Below are 13,855 nucleotides of genomic sequence, written 5' to 3'. Positions count from 1 at the left end.
AAAGTCTCATTAAGATGACAATATTGTAATTGGAAACTATCTAGATCTTTTATTCATAATTGTAAACTGTACAATTTAATTAAAGAATAAGATTTATTACTTAGCTGCAACAGCTTTCTGTTTAGGTAAACCTTCCCAGAATCCATTCCTGTAAATATATGCAAATAAATACTTATGCATATTGCAGATGTTATTCTTTGGTTAAATGTTTTAACACACATTATCTTTTTCTACGTAAGTAGAAATTCATCATCCATGTAAGATTAATTAAACTTACTTAAATTTGCGGCAGACAACTTTAAGATGCTGTACACGTCCAGTACCAGTGGTTCTTCTTCTCTTTGCCTTGATCGACCAGTTATCTGAGAGTTCAAGAAGAGATAGAAATGTAAGAATTCAATCAATATAGTTACACTAACATTAAACATATATAATTTTTAGATTCTTTAATTATCCACAAAGATATAACGTCTTTTGCGTAAACTTGTAATATCATACAAGAGCAACTTACAGGAACGCATCTTTTGAGATGGATAGCCGCACTGAGCACATTGCGACTTTTGGATGTGATATGAACTACGTCCACATCTTCTGCACAAGGTGTGCGCCTTGTTACGACGCTTACCAAAACTTGACGTACCCTTCGTTTGTAAAAGTCAAAGAAACACACACATATATATAAAACATTTTTCGCAGGATTAAATACGATTTCAACATATCAGTAAACATTGTCATAACCTGCAAACCGATATTTCATCGATTTCATGCAAATTTACATATTCTTTTCCTGCAATTTTATATGAATTCAGGACATCTTATTCGCGCCAAGAAATCAGCCGATCATTAAGATTGAAATAATAACTCTGAAATAAATCGATTTGAATAAAAAAAATATCCATGCTTACCATTTTGAACGAAAGAACACTCCAACACAAGAATAGTACCGGCACGTACAAACGAAAAGCATAAACAAAATTCGTTCCATAGCTGCGGTCTAGTTGACACTCCAAATGCTTCAGAACACTTTCTATGCGCAGTAGTTCACAAAAATGTTCACCACGCGTCTCTCACCTACATCGCATCATGTCCGCCTTCACACCTTTCTATAGAAAGATGGTAGTTGTAGCGTAAGATGATATAAATCATAGATGCACACGAGTTTGAATCATAATTTAAGTGCTGTTAATAAAATACTGTACAAGAAGGAAAATGAACAATCAAGAGAATGATAAAAAAACTGATATGTTCCTTATTATAATGAGAAACGAACATTCGTAAAGGAGAAGAAGAGAAATTGCATCCCATGACATCTGCTTGTATACAATGGTTGTTTGCAAATACTATCGACAAGGCAATTGCCGTTACGGACAGTATTGTCAATATGAACACATTAATAACTTTGGTAAGACAATTGTTAATGATAACAAATGTTTATTTTAACCTTTCAGTACTGACTAATGTTACTTTTATCGTTCCAGGTGACCCTAAAGTGGAATACGACGATGAACTCGTGTAAGTATTATGTGTACAAATTAATTCGATGTTTTTTAAGCATGTGAGCCTTTATTTTCTTAATTTTTTTGAGAGGGGATTCATCAGCTGCCCGATAGATGAAGAAAAGTATTATTTTCTATTTATTTTCTAGTTCAAAGATTGATATATTTATTTTTTTGTAATAAAGGCTCAGTTAAATTAATTTACACACTTAAAATTATAATCATACAAACATGCCAAATTATAACAAAACACTGTGTTTTTCATATAAAGTTTGAATGAAGAGATTGATAAGAATGCTCTTTAGTTTTGTAACAACATAATAAAAGGTAATTGCAAGTAATTAAGCAAACATGCAAAGTTATATAATGAAAATACAAATAATGAGAGATCAACTGAGATAAGCAGATCAACAAAAATAACAGAATTTTTATTATTCAAGTTCCACTTTGGTGGAATACAACTAATTATTTTCATGCCAAGTTATAATTTTGATTAATTTTTTTATGTATAATACTAGTGTCACTGTGGTCAAAGAGGTACTCCTTGCGGAAAAAGGTGGACAATGGTTATTGTCATCTTTCGGTCCACTCAAGGAACGTCCGTGTATCCCAGGCTTGGAAGATGTGTCTCCAGAGGAAGTTCGATGGGAAATGTATCAGGCACGGAAGAATGGCATGGTTGAGCAAGCCGTTAGTATATACATATACATATTATACATAATATACATATTAGTATAAATATATTTGCGGGTTTTTACAAAGCTTTAAAAGGGCATCTAAAAGATTATTGAAGGATCTATTAAAGATCTTAAATGCTCAGATAAATCGAAATAAATTTAATATAAGCCAAATATTAATTGAGGTTCCTTTTAGAAACTACGTTTTCAACAACTATGTCAAGATATGAAGGCAAAGAGAGGGGCGCTAAAAAATCCTACTCGAGAAACGATCGCAATGTTGGTGAGTATATTAACACCTTATATGCGGGTTATTTTTAGCGATTTCGTGAAATAAACTAGACATCACAAAAAGTATTCATTAAAAACAAAATCAATTAAATAGAATCTCATTTTCAATAACGAAGTAAATAACTTTTGTTTTAAGGAATGCGTCGTACATAACTAAGCTAACTTTACGCACATGAAATTGCCCTAACTCTCAGAAAACGCAGAAAATGAAAACGTAATTGTACGTTGCCCGCATACAATAATATATATAAATTGTTAATACAATTTTCTTCATGTAATTATATAGATTAATCAATAAAAACTTTGTGGATAAATATGACATTATCATGTTTAACTGCATTTCAGAAAAAGATAAGTATGACATTATCATATTTACTTGTATTTCAGAAAAAGATTTTAGGAAGCGGTCAAAAAGGTGAGTTTACTATTCAAAAATGCAAGTTACGACTCAACTCGACTGGAAACTTATCTTTGTTTTTTATTTGCAGCTTCTCAATTGGGCCTAGCCAATAACACATCGACTAATAATGTGTTCGCAAATAAAACATACGGCGTGCAAAGTAATAATCCGTTTGGCGGAGGTGGATTTGGCTCCTCAAATAATGCATCATCAATATTTGGAAAGACCAATACTAATCCAGCACCCGTGTTCGGTGGTACAGCGGCCTTCGGAAACAGTCTTGGTGGATTCGGTACCGCAACGAGTGCCAATTCCATTTTCAGCGGCACGACGAATACGTTGACGTCGTTCAGCAGCGTGCAGAACAACACACCAGCGTTTGGCACGTCCCAGAACAACTCAATCTTTGGTCCCTCTCCGAGTGTATTCGGTCAAAGTAACAACGTGTTCAGTGGGAATCAGCTTGGCAATACATCCTCCACTTCTCTGTTTAACAGCCCGATGACCTCGCAGGCGAATAACTCCTTGTTTGGCAACCCGACGACCACTACGGCCAACTTGTTCGGTGGTAGCAGTTCATCGAATAGCTTGCAGACTAATTTGATTTTCGGTGGTCCAACTACTTCTTCCAACTCTTTCAGTGGCAATATATTTAATCAGTCAAAAACGCAATTACCTGCATTTGGTGGAGCGCCGGTCTTCGGGGGAATAGCCAGCAGCAATTACAGCAGCAATTCCAGCAATTCTATATTTGGTAGTCAAACGTTCGGCACACCTGCGATGTCAACAAACAACATTTTTGGTTCTCCCGCCGCTACCACGACGCCAGCTTTCGGTGCGCCAGCCTCTACTATGACACCAGCATTTGGTTCTCCCGCCGCTACCACGCCACCGGTTTTTGGTTCGCCCACCGCTTCCGCAGCACCGGCCTTTGGTGCATCTGCCGCCTCCACAACGCCGGCTTTTGGCGCGTCTGCTGCTACCACTACGTCAGCTTTCGGTACATCTGTCGCTACCACAACGCCAGGCTTCGATTTGAATCAACAATCCAACAATAATGCTTTCGGAGCAGCGATATCCACCTCAAACATCTTTGGTGCGCAGACTGACACCGCTATGTCGATGAGCAACAGCGCACCATTTGGAGCACTAGCTACCGCGATCAGCAGCCCATTCGTCACTGCTAATTCTCAGCAATTTGATCCGACAAATAGCAATTCAACGCCGTTTGCCGGCGCAGGATTTGGCATGGCTGCCACGAACACGAATAACACGTTTGGTACAACAGCGTCATCTTCCAATTCGATATTTGCTAACGCAGGAACCACCTTCGCCACCTCTAACTCAACTGTTCCAAATCCTTCGCCGTTTAGCAACGTAAACGCTTCTTTGCCATTCGGCCCGACTAATGGAACTGCTGCTGCAGCGACAGCAGTCGCAAATCCATTCGCACCACGTACGCTACAGAGCAATGCACCGTTCGGGAATGTACAAAACCAACTCATTAGTACCTCATCTCCATTTGGGAAGTCGCCGTTTAACGTGTCTGCAACTAATGTCATTATTGACGATATCGTTTACAGTGCGGAAGGCTCGTTAACGGATGATGAGAAGAGTATGTACTTGGCTGAGAAATTTATTATCGGCAAAATACCGCTTAAACCTCCTACCAAAGACGTAAGATGATTTGATAATTGATACAGTAACATAGAGTTAAGCGTATACTGTGATAAGGAGGTGTGAGGCTCCTAGTTATAAACATTCAACCTTACGCTATTCACTGTATGCTTAATTATGTTTCTAGTGTAAATTACAATGAAATAAAACTTTTATTCTTACTTTATTAATTCGATGTTATGTCCTATATTTGAAGAAACAATGAGCACATCAAAATATATCGACGTAGGAGCAATAAAATTCTGATTATAAGAAAATGCAATACTTATTTCTTTTGTATCAAGATCTTTTAATGAAGATTTTACGTCATCATTATTAATTTGACAAAGCAATCATTTTCTAGTTCCGACATTTAAATAATCGATACAACAGCGCAAATTAAATGTACATCTTTTGTATATCCAATTTTCTCTTTTAATTTAATGAATAATACATCTATTTACATATTTACAAATGATGACCGCTCGTATCACAAATTATGAATATAGTTAATAGATTTTTAATGCATTGCACCAGTTGGAAGGAAAAGGAGGAAAAGAAGGAAGAAGAGGAGGAGCGGAAAGTGATAGAACACTATGAATTGTCTTTCGAAATCTGTGAATAGGGGTTCACATTATCGAAATGAGCCAAACTTTTACCCAGCGTTCAAGGCAAGTCTTTTTGCGACATGCGTTAAAATTTTTATTTAAATAAAAATTAAGCCAAATACGTACTTGAATGTCTACTTGTCGTGAGTTAAATCCTTTTAATCATTTATCTCGAAAACATGGCTTTAAATTCGATAATGTGGACCTTGCTTAATGTGGGCTCTGCTTTACATGTACACGCTATTCCTAGGTTCGCACAATCGATCTAAACATTACGCGTAGAGACTCTTACAGACACACTTGTGGCAAGTGACACAGAGAGTTCGATGGATAATTAGTTCGTTGCGTGTAGGTCGCAGATTGATTAGACGTTTGCGACAGGCCAGGTGGTATACCATTCGAAGATTTATATCCGGTAATCTGGAAAGACAACATCGAGATCTCATGAATGCAGAAAAATTAAACGGACAGTGTCTGATAGAAAACTTTTGTCAGATACCTTATCGTTCATTTCAGGAAATATCGTGCTCAAGTTGAAATTGGTAAGGCTGGTGCCTGAAGGATGATGCGGCATGGCCATCGGATTGCTTGAAACGATTCCTCCACGGACCATGTTGGAGTTCATTGAGAAACCGGCGACACTCTGTGCACTCGTCATAGCCGACGGCGGAGGTGGTGGAAGACCATTGACAGTCTTTGCGTAGACGTTCGCTTGCGGATGATTCTGATAAAGAGGATTGGCATGGGGAGGCGGTGGCGGTGGCGGTGGAGGCGGTGGCGGTGGCGGTGGCGGTGGTGGAGGCAGAAACGTCGTTGAATGATGATAATCCTCCAGCGGAGAATTGATGCCGGACAGCGGAAACTCTAGGTTCTGCATCGGGGCACCCTCGACGCCTTTTCGCTTAGCCTTCTTCGCGGTGGTGGAATACGAGCGTTTGTCGCAGTTGGGATGCTTTCCGTAGTGCTGATGGTTCTTCCCATTGACGTTCGCCGTCGTGGAAATGGTATTCGCGCTAGACGTGTTCGCAGTGCTGGCGCTCGACGAGCTGGTTCCACCCACGTTCGACAGCAGGAAGCTGTTGGCCTCCTGCACGTAATCGGCGGCGTTCTCGTGCAGCGGCATGGTCATGTAGCTATTGGGCGTGTTCGAGATGCTGGTGATAAAGTTGCCGGTGGGGTAGATGGAATTGGCGGAGTTGGACGAATACGCGTACGTGTTGAAGTTCTGATTGACCATTGATTGACCGTAACCGGCGGTACCGTCATCCGGTGGCGGTGCATTTGAGAAATAAGTGATAGGCATTACTGTAGCATCTGCAGCAGTGGACAGACCACTCTGGAATTTATTTTGCGAATAGTTTGTTGTAAACTTGATTGACGCGTGCTTATCGTGATGACTACCAGCGTCGTGAACGCTAGTCCCGATCAATGCCTCTGCGGTATAATTACTCTTACAGTTTCGGCTTCGCCAATGGACATTATTCTGCTGATACTTTTGCTGCTGCTGCTGCTGCTGTGGTTGCTGGTAACTCTGCTCCGCGAACACATGTCCAGATGATTTTTGCTCCTCATGCCGCTGATGCAGGTTGTCATTGGTCGTCGTAGATTTACGAATATCCATTTGTCGTTTACTCGTCGTTCTGGGACTCGTGTTGCTCTTTCTCTGATGTTTTCTAGCTTGTTGCTGTTGCTGTTGCGAGTGTTGATGCTGGTGCTGGTTCGGATGATGATGCTGGTGGTGCTGTTGGTGTTGCTGCTGCTGATTCTGTTGTTGATGGCTTTTCTCCGCTTTCTCGTGCTCTACTAGTTGACTCACAGACAGGAAAGTGGACGCCGAATGTTGCGCATTTTGAGTGTTTAGTATTACGTGCAGATCTCGTCCTGATACATTCGTCTCCTTTTCCTTTATAGACGTATCCTTGCCCTGTTCAGCAGTAATTCTTGACGAGGAGGTTCCAGCTCCAAATAGAAAATTTTGTTTCTCCGACAGATTGGCACTCAACTCAAGATCAACTAAAGTTTGCAAACTGGACGGCACGATGTGCTGATCGACACATTTAACTGATGACTGATGCTCCACACTATTATGCCCACCGTTCTTTGTTGGCGACCACGGAAACGGTTGCTCCTCAGAGTAGAAGGTCTCCACCGATCTTTTCGTTGGATCACCTTGTAAGACGGGTAGATTCGGAAAGCTGTGAGCAGCAGCGGCAGCAGCGGTCACATCGTAATTGTTGTAAAACTGATTTGGCGTGCTCTGGTTGTACGTAGGCGTCTGGGCGAACAGATTGTTCTGGCAAAAGTCCAGCTCTTTGCCGATCGGAGGTAGAATAATATCGGCGATGTTGGCGGAGTTGTGCTTGACTTCTGGCGTCATCATCCAGTTGACCGGTGCTTTGATCGCATGCTGTTGATGCTGATTACCTTTGGACTTGTTATTGCCGTTGTTACTATTGTGCGGCTGCTGCTGCTGCTGCTGTTGTTGACTGTGCTTTACGTCATTACCATAACTGCCGCTATCGTGAGGCAGAACGGAAATTTGTCCTTGAGCAAGAGTTTGGTACTTTGGTACTTGACTTTGCAGTTGTGTTGTCTTGTCTACATACTTGAAGTTCGTACCAGCATAAGCCTCGATAGGATACTTCATCTGCACGTTACTCTCAGTCAGATCGAAGTTAATCTGTGGCTCATAAGCGTACACTGTCTTATCCTGCTTCGACGACAGATTTTGATGATTCTGATTATTCTTCGGACCATGTTGCTGCGTCTGTTGTTGCTGTTGGTCCATGGCCGTGCTGTACTCGTTTTGCATGTAATCCGAATCTATGCTGTATTTATTTTTGCTTTTACCGCTGTCAGCGAACTTGTAATTATTGCTGGTATTCTGTTGATTCTGCATCCTGTTCTGCTTCGACGGATCGCCCCTGGTCTTCGACGGATCGAATGTCTGTTTCTGTGACTCCATCTTACCTTGTCGTGACTTGTCAATGCCAGCCGAGTTGCTTGAATAATTATCGTTTGTCAATATTTGACTGGAAAAATTCGTGTTCTCCTTGTGCAGTGGTACATAACTGTAATTTTCGCAGATGGTTTTTGCCTCGGTATTGTCGTTGGGATGCGACTGTCCCTGTTCGAAATGAACCAGATTGTTCCCACCACCACTGCCACCGCTGCCGCTGCCGCTGCCGCTGCCGCTACCGCTACCGCTAACAGGCGAGAACGTCGTCCACGAGAGAATGCTGAAGTTGGACGAGTTATGAGCGACAGTGGTAGTGGATTTCGTGTGATTCTCCGTCACCGTGCTCTGCTCGTAGTTGGACGTGGCAATGAATGATGCCTGTTGCGAGTAGCGTGGAACGCTTTGCAGCATCGCCGTCACCTTATTATTGTTGTTATTGACAATAGCGTTTGTAGCAACGACATTCGTCTTTTTGTCATCCTTGCTGGAATAAGAAACGTAATTATTATGTGCGTCGTCAGGATTAGCGTTTAAAACAGTCCGCTCATTCGCATTGCCCATTGCCTCCTTGTCGTATTGAAACGATTGAACGAACGAATCCACATCCAGCTTCTTCGACGAAACGTAAGTCGGATCACGTATATGATTGTGCTGCTGTTGTTGCTGCTGCTCCTGAATCTTGGAACCGAGAACGCCACTCAGTTTCGTTTCCTGATTTAGATGACTCGGATTGTCTGATGTGTCCGTGCCCTTGCTCAGCTTGGAGTAGTTTCGTTGAAAAGGATTTTCCGATGTATTCTGATTCGCGGTCTTTGTAACGTAATCTTGATTGCGTGATGCGTTCGTAGTCTTGCCATCGTTATTTGCATATGTTACCGAATCCTTCTGCGACAGTGCTTTCGCTTGTTCCGCGACGTAATCATTGTGAGAATTCGCGACAATGTGATCTTGCTTCTTATGAACGGCGAATGTTTGTCGAGGACTGTTTAGATCTAGGAGAACATGATTCTCCTTGGTCTGGTTGTACACCGATTGCATATCTTGAGGAGGCAAAATTGGAAGGGAGGATTCTTTGGTCGGCGCGGCATAGCTCTGCAGGCTCTGAGACTCCGTTGAAAGACCTCGGTCTATTTGACTAGTATAATCGACACGGTGATCGGAAGTGATACCGGTGGCATCAATGAGCGCATTCTTATTGTGATGTTGCGATGAATAGACAACGTGCGACGAACCTTGCGAGCTTTTATCCTTCGCCTGAACCGTATAGCCCACCTGCAGCGGCCGCAGATTCGCGGACGAGGAGTTTGTGGTAGCCGTCGTTACGTTGTCAAGACGAGCATTCAACAAATTCTGGGAAACATTAGTGTTGTCGATGTGGGGAACAGTGGGATGATTCGAGTCCTGCGTCGTCGCGATAGCATTCTTAAACACGGACGAGCTCGGTTGCTGCATCATCCCAAGGCTGTTGCCTACCACCGTCGAGTAGCTCGGCAAAAAGTCCTGTGAGCCGGAATACGCCACGTCGGAGTTACGGTGTGTTGCTTGGGACGCGCAATCCGTGACATCGGTCTTTTCCGTGGATGTGATGACGTTCACGGGCGCTTGTGCAATGACATTGGCGCTATTTAGTGCGCTTGTCGTTGTCAATTGGTCCGGACGACTCTGGTTGATCGTCAGACTCGAAGAACTGCCAATGCACGAGGAACCTACAGCCGAGAAATTTACCGACGAAGCAGAAGAGGAAAACGTACTGGTGGTTACTACGGTTTTCTCCAAGCTCGACGTTAGAACAGTCTGAACTATTTTGTACGGTTCCCGCAGCGTTTCCTCGTGCACTACTTTTGGCGTTGGCTTCGTCGTCGTGCCGCATTCCACAGGAATGATCATGTCAGTGTTCGCGGATGCGACCTGCTTCTCCTCGCAAGAGGACGCTTTCAGACGCTTCTCCGCGATTACGTGCGACGGTGAGGACGTCTTAATCTTGAAGCTGTTCGGTTCGATGGTGCCGATTTGCAGTAACATCGGTGGGGTCTGACTATGATATTTGAAGTCTTCCTTCATCTCCTCATCCAATACCTCGGTCTTACCGTTCAGCGAGGACACCAGTGGGAAAGCCATCAGGAATGCCGCTGTAGGCGATATCGATTCCGGGTTATGCGAACTTGATGGAACTTGCAACGAAGCAAATATATCGTTGGACAGATCCGAATGTAGACCATCCGTTCTGTTGGCGATTGGTACGAATGTGTTCTCGTTGGTATACGATAATGATTTTGAGATTTCGTTCTTCGAGGTCTTCGCCAATTTAGCGTCATCATTGATCACGTTAGCGGTTAGCAGCGAAGGTGACGACAACGACGATGACGACGACGACGATGATGACGATGACGATAAAGAGGAAGATGAAGATGTCGGTACTGACACACCATCGGCAATATTCGTCCCCGCATCTGGATTCATTGTTGTCGTAGTGTTTGTGTCTAAATTTAAGATAATCTTGTTGCTGTCCGTGCTATTCATCGCGTCGCTGGTCTGTTGTTCCTTGGCTGTCGTCGCACGTAAAAGACTGTCGAAACGCGTGCCCAAATTGCAAGCCTCTTTCGTTCCCTCTGTACCCATAGCCTTCTCCACCGCTTCGACGTCCGTTAAAGTCGATTTTGCGCTCAAAGGCTCCGAGCTCTCGCAGTTCTTCTCCGTTATGTTATCTATCGACATGCTAAAGTTGCTGGAGGACCGATCAGCCGTATCCCTTTCGTGTGATTTCAGCAATTCACCCGAAAGCTTATCCAGCATAACGGATTGCGATTCGACTACATCCTCCGTTGCCTTCTTATCCATCTCGAAACAGTTTGTCTCCACGATATTTATCAATCTATCTGTTTTGGACATTTCCTCGTGATCCGTATCGTTCGCAATCTGTGGAACCATACTGCTCGACTTCATAGCAGATTCCTGCTCGTTACTAGCAGTCGTATGCTCCTCCTGGATGTCCTCCCCGATTTTGTCTATAACATGTTTCAAGCTCTCGATAGATTTGCAAGTGGCAGTAAAATCCGTCGCTTTTGAAACTATTGGTTGACCGATTCTCGCTTCGCCGTTCATCTCCTTCCGTTTCTTGTCTTCCGGTTCATCCGGGGAATCGAACTCCGAAGATAATCCGCGTTTAAGCATGCTTTTTCGCGGGACGGCTGCGTCTTCCTGAGTCTTGAGGGTTGCTTCTTTCGGTGATCTCTTTTCGGCGTTCTCTTCGACCACCGTCGACGTGCTCGGAACGCTTTTCTGATTCTTCGAGTGACTTTTGTTGTTCTTCGCCTTTATTTCTGATTCTTTCTTATTCGCGCTATCCTTCGGCTTCTCTGCTTTCTCTTTATGTATCGCCGGAATAGGCACTTTATAAGCCATGGTTGTCTTCGTAATCTCCTTGCCTTTCGGCAGGATGCCCTTGTGCCCACCGATCTTCGTAGCATTGATTATGTTCTTCACGTTAGACGCCCAGTTATGAGAATCGACAACCATGTTGGCGCGAATACTCGGTACGGTGTTCAGAGTGACCTTCTGCATGGTGTTGATTAAAGCGTGATTGCATATAGAAACGACCGAGTTTTGCACTCGATTCGCCAATGGCTGCATCACGATCATCTGATTCTGCTGCGTGCTACCGAGGATTATCGGATTCGTAGGCGCCTGTTGCGTATTCACGATAATGTTCGAAGTCATTGGTGTCATCAGAGGCATTAACTTCCCACCGGAAAGGATGAGAGTGTTGGGAGTCAAATTGGTGACTGTGTTTGCTATAGACGGTAAGGTCGATTTTTTCTCATCCTTGCGTTTGCCTTTCTTCTTCCTCTTCTCGGCTTTTTGGCATTCAGCCTTTTTATCCGCTGAAAACATTAACATTGATAATAGGTGCGGTTCACTTAGTGCTACAAATGCTTCATCGGAACACTTGCTATGCTTTTTCTCCTTTCAATTAAAAAGAGGAAGTGTTTTGTAGCATTTGGAGCATTAGTTGAACTTACATATGAAACAGTGAGAAGCTTATTATCCTTGTAAACTTACTCGTTTTCTTCTTTTCATTCAGCGTACCTGCCGCGGTCACTTCGCTGGCAGACTCTAAATCGAAACATAAGAGTACTATCAATTAATGTGTTTGTCCATAGCGGGTGATGGAACTTTTATGTAGCATTACATAATGAGACAATTATTTTAGATTCATCTGTACCATTTTGACAACATTCCGTTTCCTTTGATCCAATCTCAGTTATGCTAGTTGTACTATTGGAATTATAGGTTTTACTATTGGCACAATTCACTCGATTCTCCTGATTCTCTATCGAAATACAGGCATTTTTGGTGACAGCAATTTCCTCGGGCAACTTTTTCGTGGCCGATTGCGTCGCGGATTTTCTCTTAGAAGGCACTTTATTTTCTGCGGACTTCTCCTTCTTTCTCTTTTCTAAAGTTTTCTCTACAAGCAGACGACATCAATTACGAGATTTTGAAATTTTTATTACATAACACTTATGTAACAATTCAATGTGCTTACTTTCTTCGATCTTATCAAAATATTTGTCTACATCGTCGACATTTATTTTGTTCGACCATTTTAAGGGTGATATTTTTTCGAGAGCCGGTTCGGCTGGAACAGAAATTCCTGCTTCCTTTAAAAGTGTGGACAATAACTGAGTACGGGACATTAGTTGAGTTACAAGCTTCTTTAAACGAGCCAATTCTTCCTCTGCAACATTGATAGAATAGAGTCATTAGAGAGAGAGAGAGCTAGTTTGAGATATTTTTTGTTTTGTTAGTACGGTGCATTGAACTACATACTGTGCGCTTCCGAAGCATGAGTGGAAAATAAGTCCTCGGTACGACTATGGAGGTCTTTTATGTACTTTGAAGCGTGGATCAGGATGTCGACTTTGTTGCGTTTGCGGCCTTCTTGATGTGGTGGTAGAAGATCCGCCAACGTTTTGAAGTACGCATTCATACGTTTTCTTCTGTCTCGCTCCCATGTTTTCGCTTTGCTGCAGAGAAATTTCAATTGAGGGAGAGCAATGTTATGAGAACGCAGTCACCGCTACCGTAGATTCCTTCGACACTATTATGCGTTTGTGAAACGTACGAATTCACAAAAATATTTAAGAACTACGTTCGTACGACTCGAATGAAGCGTTGAGGTTAGAAAGTCAAATAATTCGGACTCACGTGTTCTCCTTTCGTGGCATAATTTATCCACTTGACATCGTTCTGTGAAGATAGCGTGTCGCAAAAAATGTTGGTGCGTCACTTGCTTTTGACATTACGCGATAGTGAGAATCGATCTGGTATATCGGGCATAATCCTGTTCTGTTGATATTCACGCAAAACACAAAACAGTGCAAGACAGCTGTACCGAGAGCACAAAGAAATGAGATGACAGGACTGAGACCAGTAAATTCGAACCAGTAAATTGATTTCTCTACGCCATCTCGCCAACCTGGCTGAAAAGTAATCTGCCTTATCGGCAATTCAAGACAAATCTCATTACGAGCTTCAAGAGATCAGATTAAACGTAGACGGCGCGCTTCGCGTATTGGCCTATTGGCTATCAAACATTGACGTAGTTATTCGTTTTCTCTCTTTCTCTCATAATAGCGTGATGACGTCAAAAGCGCGAAATAGCTTGCTCCTCTCACAATTCTATTTTGCAATTCCTTTCTTCCGCTGCTCTTCAAAATCTGTGTAATGTTGCTTTATTGTTAAGTAAAAGTGTAATGTGCCTTTCT

At 42.6% G+C, this 13,855-nt stretch overlaps 3 protein-coding genes across 3 annotated transcripts; 1 reads left to right on the top strand and 2 right to left on the bottom strand.

The window, feature by feature from the left end:
- Window positions 1-23: 23 nt before the first annotated feature.
- Window positions 24-983, bottom strand: LOC105284523 (60S ribosomal protein L37). The gene is made up of 4 exons (XM_011348107.3): window positions 906-983; window positions 512-641; window positions 278-362; window positions 24-148 (listed from the first exon to the last, which is right to left on the bottom strand). The coding sequence occupies exons 1-4, from the start codon at window positions 906-908 to the stop codon at window positions 97-99; spliced, it is 270 nt and encodes an 89-aa protein (XP_011346409.2). The 5' UTR covers window positions 909-983; the 3' UTR covers window positions 24-96.
- A 136-nt stretch (window positions 984-1,119) lies between these two features.
- Window positions 1,120-4,711, top strand: LOC105284525 (nucleoporin NUP42). The gene is made up of 6 exons (XM_011348113.3): window positions 1,120-1,402; window positions 1,479-1,512; window positions 2,015-2,186; window positions 2,370-2,456; window positions 2,852-2,879; window positions 2,953-4,711. The coding sequence occupies exons 1-6, from the start codon at window positions 1,324-1,326 to the stop codon at window positions 4,548-4,550; spliced, it is 1,998 nt and encodes a 665-aa protein (XP_011346415.1). The 5' UTR covers window positions 1,120-1,323; the 3' UTR covers window positions 4,551-4,711.
- Window positions 4,712-4,821: 110 nt separating this feature from the next.
- On the bottom strand, window positions 4,822-13,781 carry LOC105284526 (serine-rich adhesin for platelets). The gene is made up of 7 exons (XM_011348114.3): window positions 13,296-13,781; window positions 12,918-13,114; window positions 12,634-12,825; window positions 12,310-12,555; window positions 12,147-12,200; window positions 5,628-11,968; window positions 4,822-5,548 (listed from the first exon to the last, which is right to left on the bottom strand). Exons 1-7 carry the CDS (start codon window positions 13,313-13,315, stop codon window positions 5,417-5,419), a joined length of 7,182 nt encoding a protein of 2,393 aa, XP_011346416.2. The 5' UTR covers window positions 13,316-13,781; the 3' UTR covers window positions 4,822-5,416.
- Window positions 13,782-13,855: the final 74 nt, after the last annotated feature.

Source organism: Ooceraea biroi, chromosome 6, assembly GCF_003672135.1.
Source record: "Ooceraea biroi isolate clonal line C1 chromosome 6, Obir_v5.4, whole genome shotgun sequence".
Lineage (NCBI taxonomy): Eukaryota > Metazoa > Arthropoda > Insecta > Hymenoptera > Formicidae > Ooceraea > Ooceraea biroi.
This window is presented reverse-complemented; position numbering and strand designations above follow the sequence as displayed.

Bases quoted from the DNA above. Each gene is read 5' to 3' on its own strand.
- LOC105284523 (XM_011348107.3), bottom strand. The intron at 363-511 runs GTAAGTTGCTCT...TTGAACTCTCAG, and splicing joins ATCTCAAAAGATGCGTTCCT to ATAACTGGTCGATCAAGGCA. The intron at 149-277 runs GTAAGTTTAATT...ATATATTTACAG, and splicing joins GTTGTCTGCCGCAAATTTAA to GAATGGATTCTGGGAAGGTT.
- LOC105284525 (XM_011348113.3), top strand. From the start codon at position 1,324: ATGGTTGTTTGCAAATACTATCGACAAGGCAATTGCCGTTACGGACAG. The intron at 1,513-2,014 runs GTAAGTATTATG...GTATAATACTAG, and splicing joins GAATACGACGATGAACTCGT to TGTCACTGTGGTCAAAGAGG. The intron at 2,457-2,851 runs GTGAGTATATTA...CTTGTATTTCAG, and splicing joins GAGAAACGATCGCAATGTTG to AAAAAGATTTTAGGAAGCGG.
- LOC105284526 (XM_011348114.3), bottom strand. From the start codon at position 13,315: ATGCCACGAAAGGAGAACAC. The intron at 12,826-12,917 runs GTATGTAGTTCA...TCAATGTTGCAG, and splicing joins TCATGCTTCGGAAGCGCACA to AGGAAGAATTGGCTCGTTTA. The intron at 12,556-12,633 runs GTAAGCACATTG...GTCTGCTTGTAG, and splicing joins TTTTGATAAGATCGAAGAAA to AGAAAACTTTAGAAAAGAGA.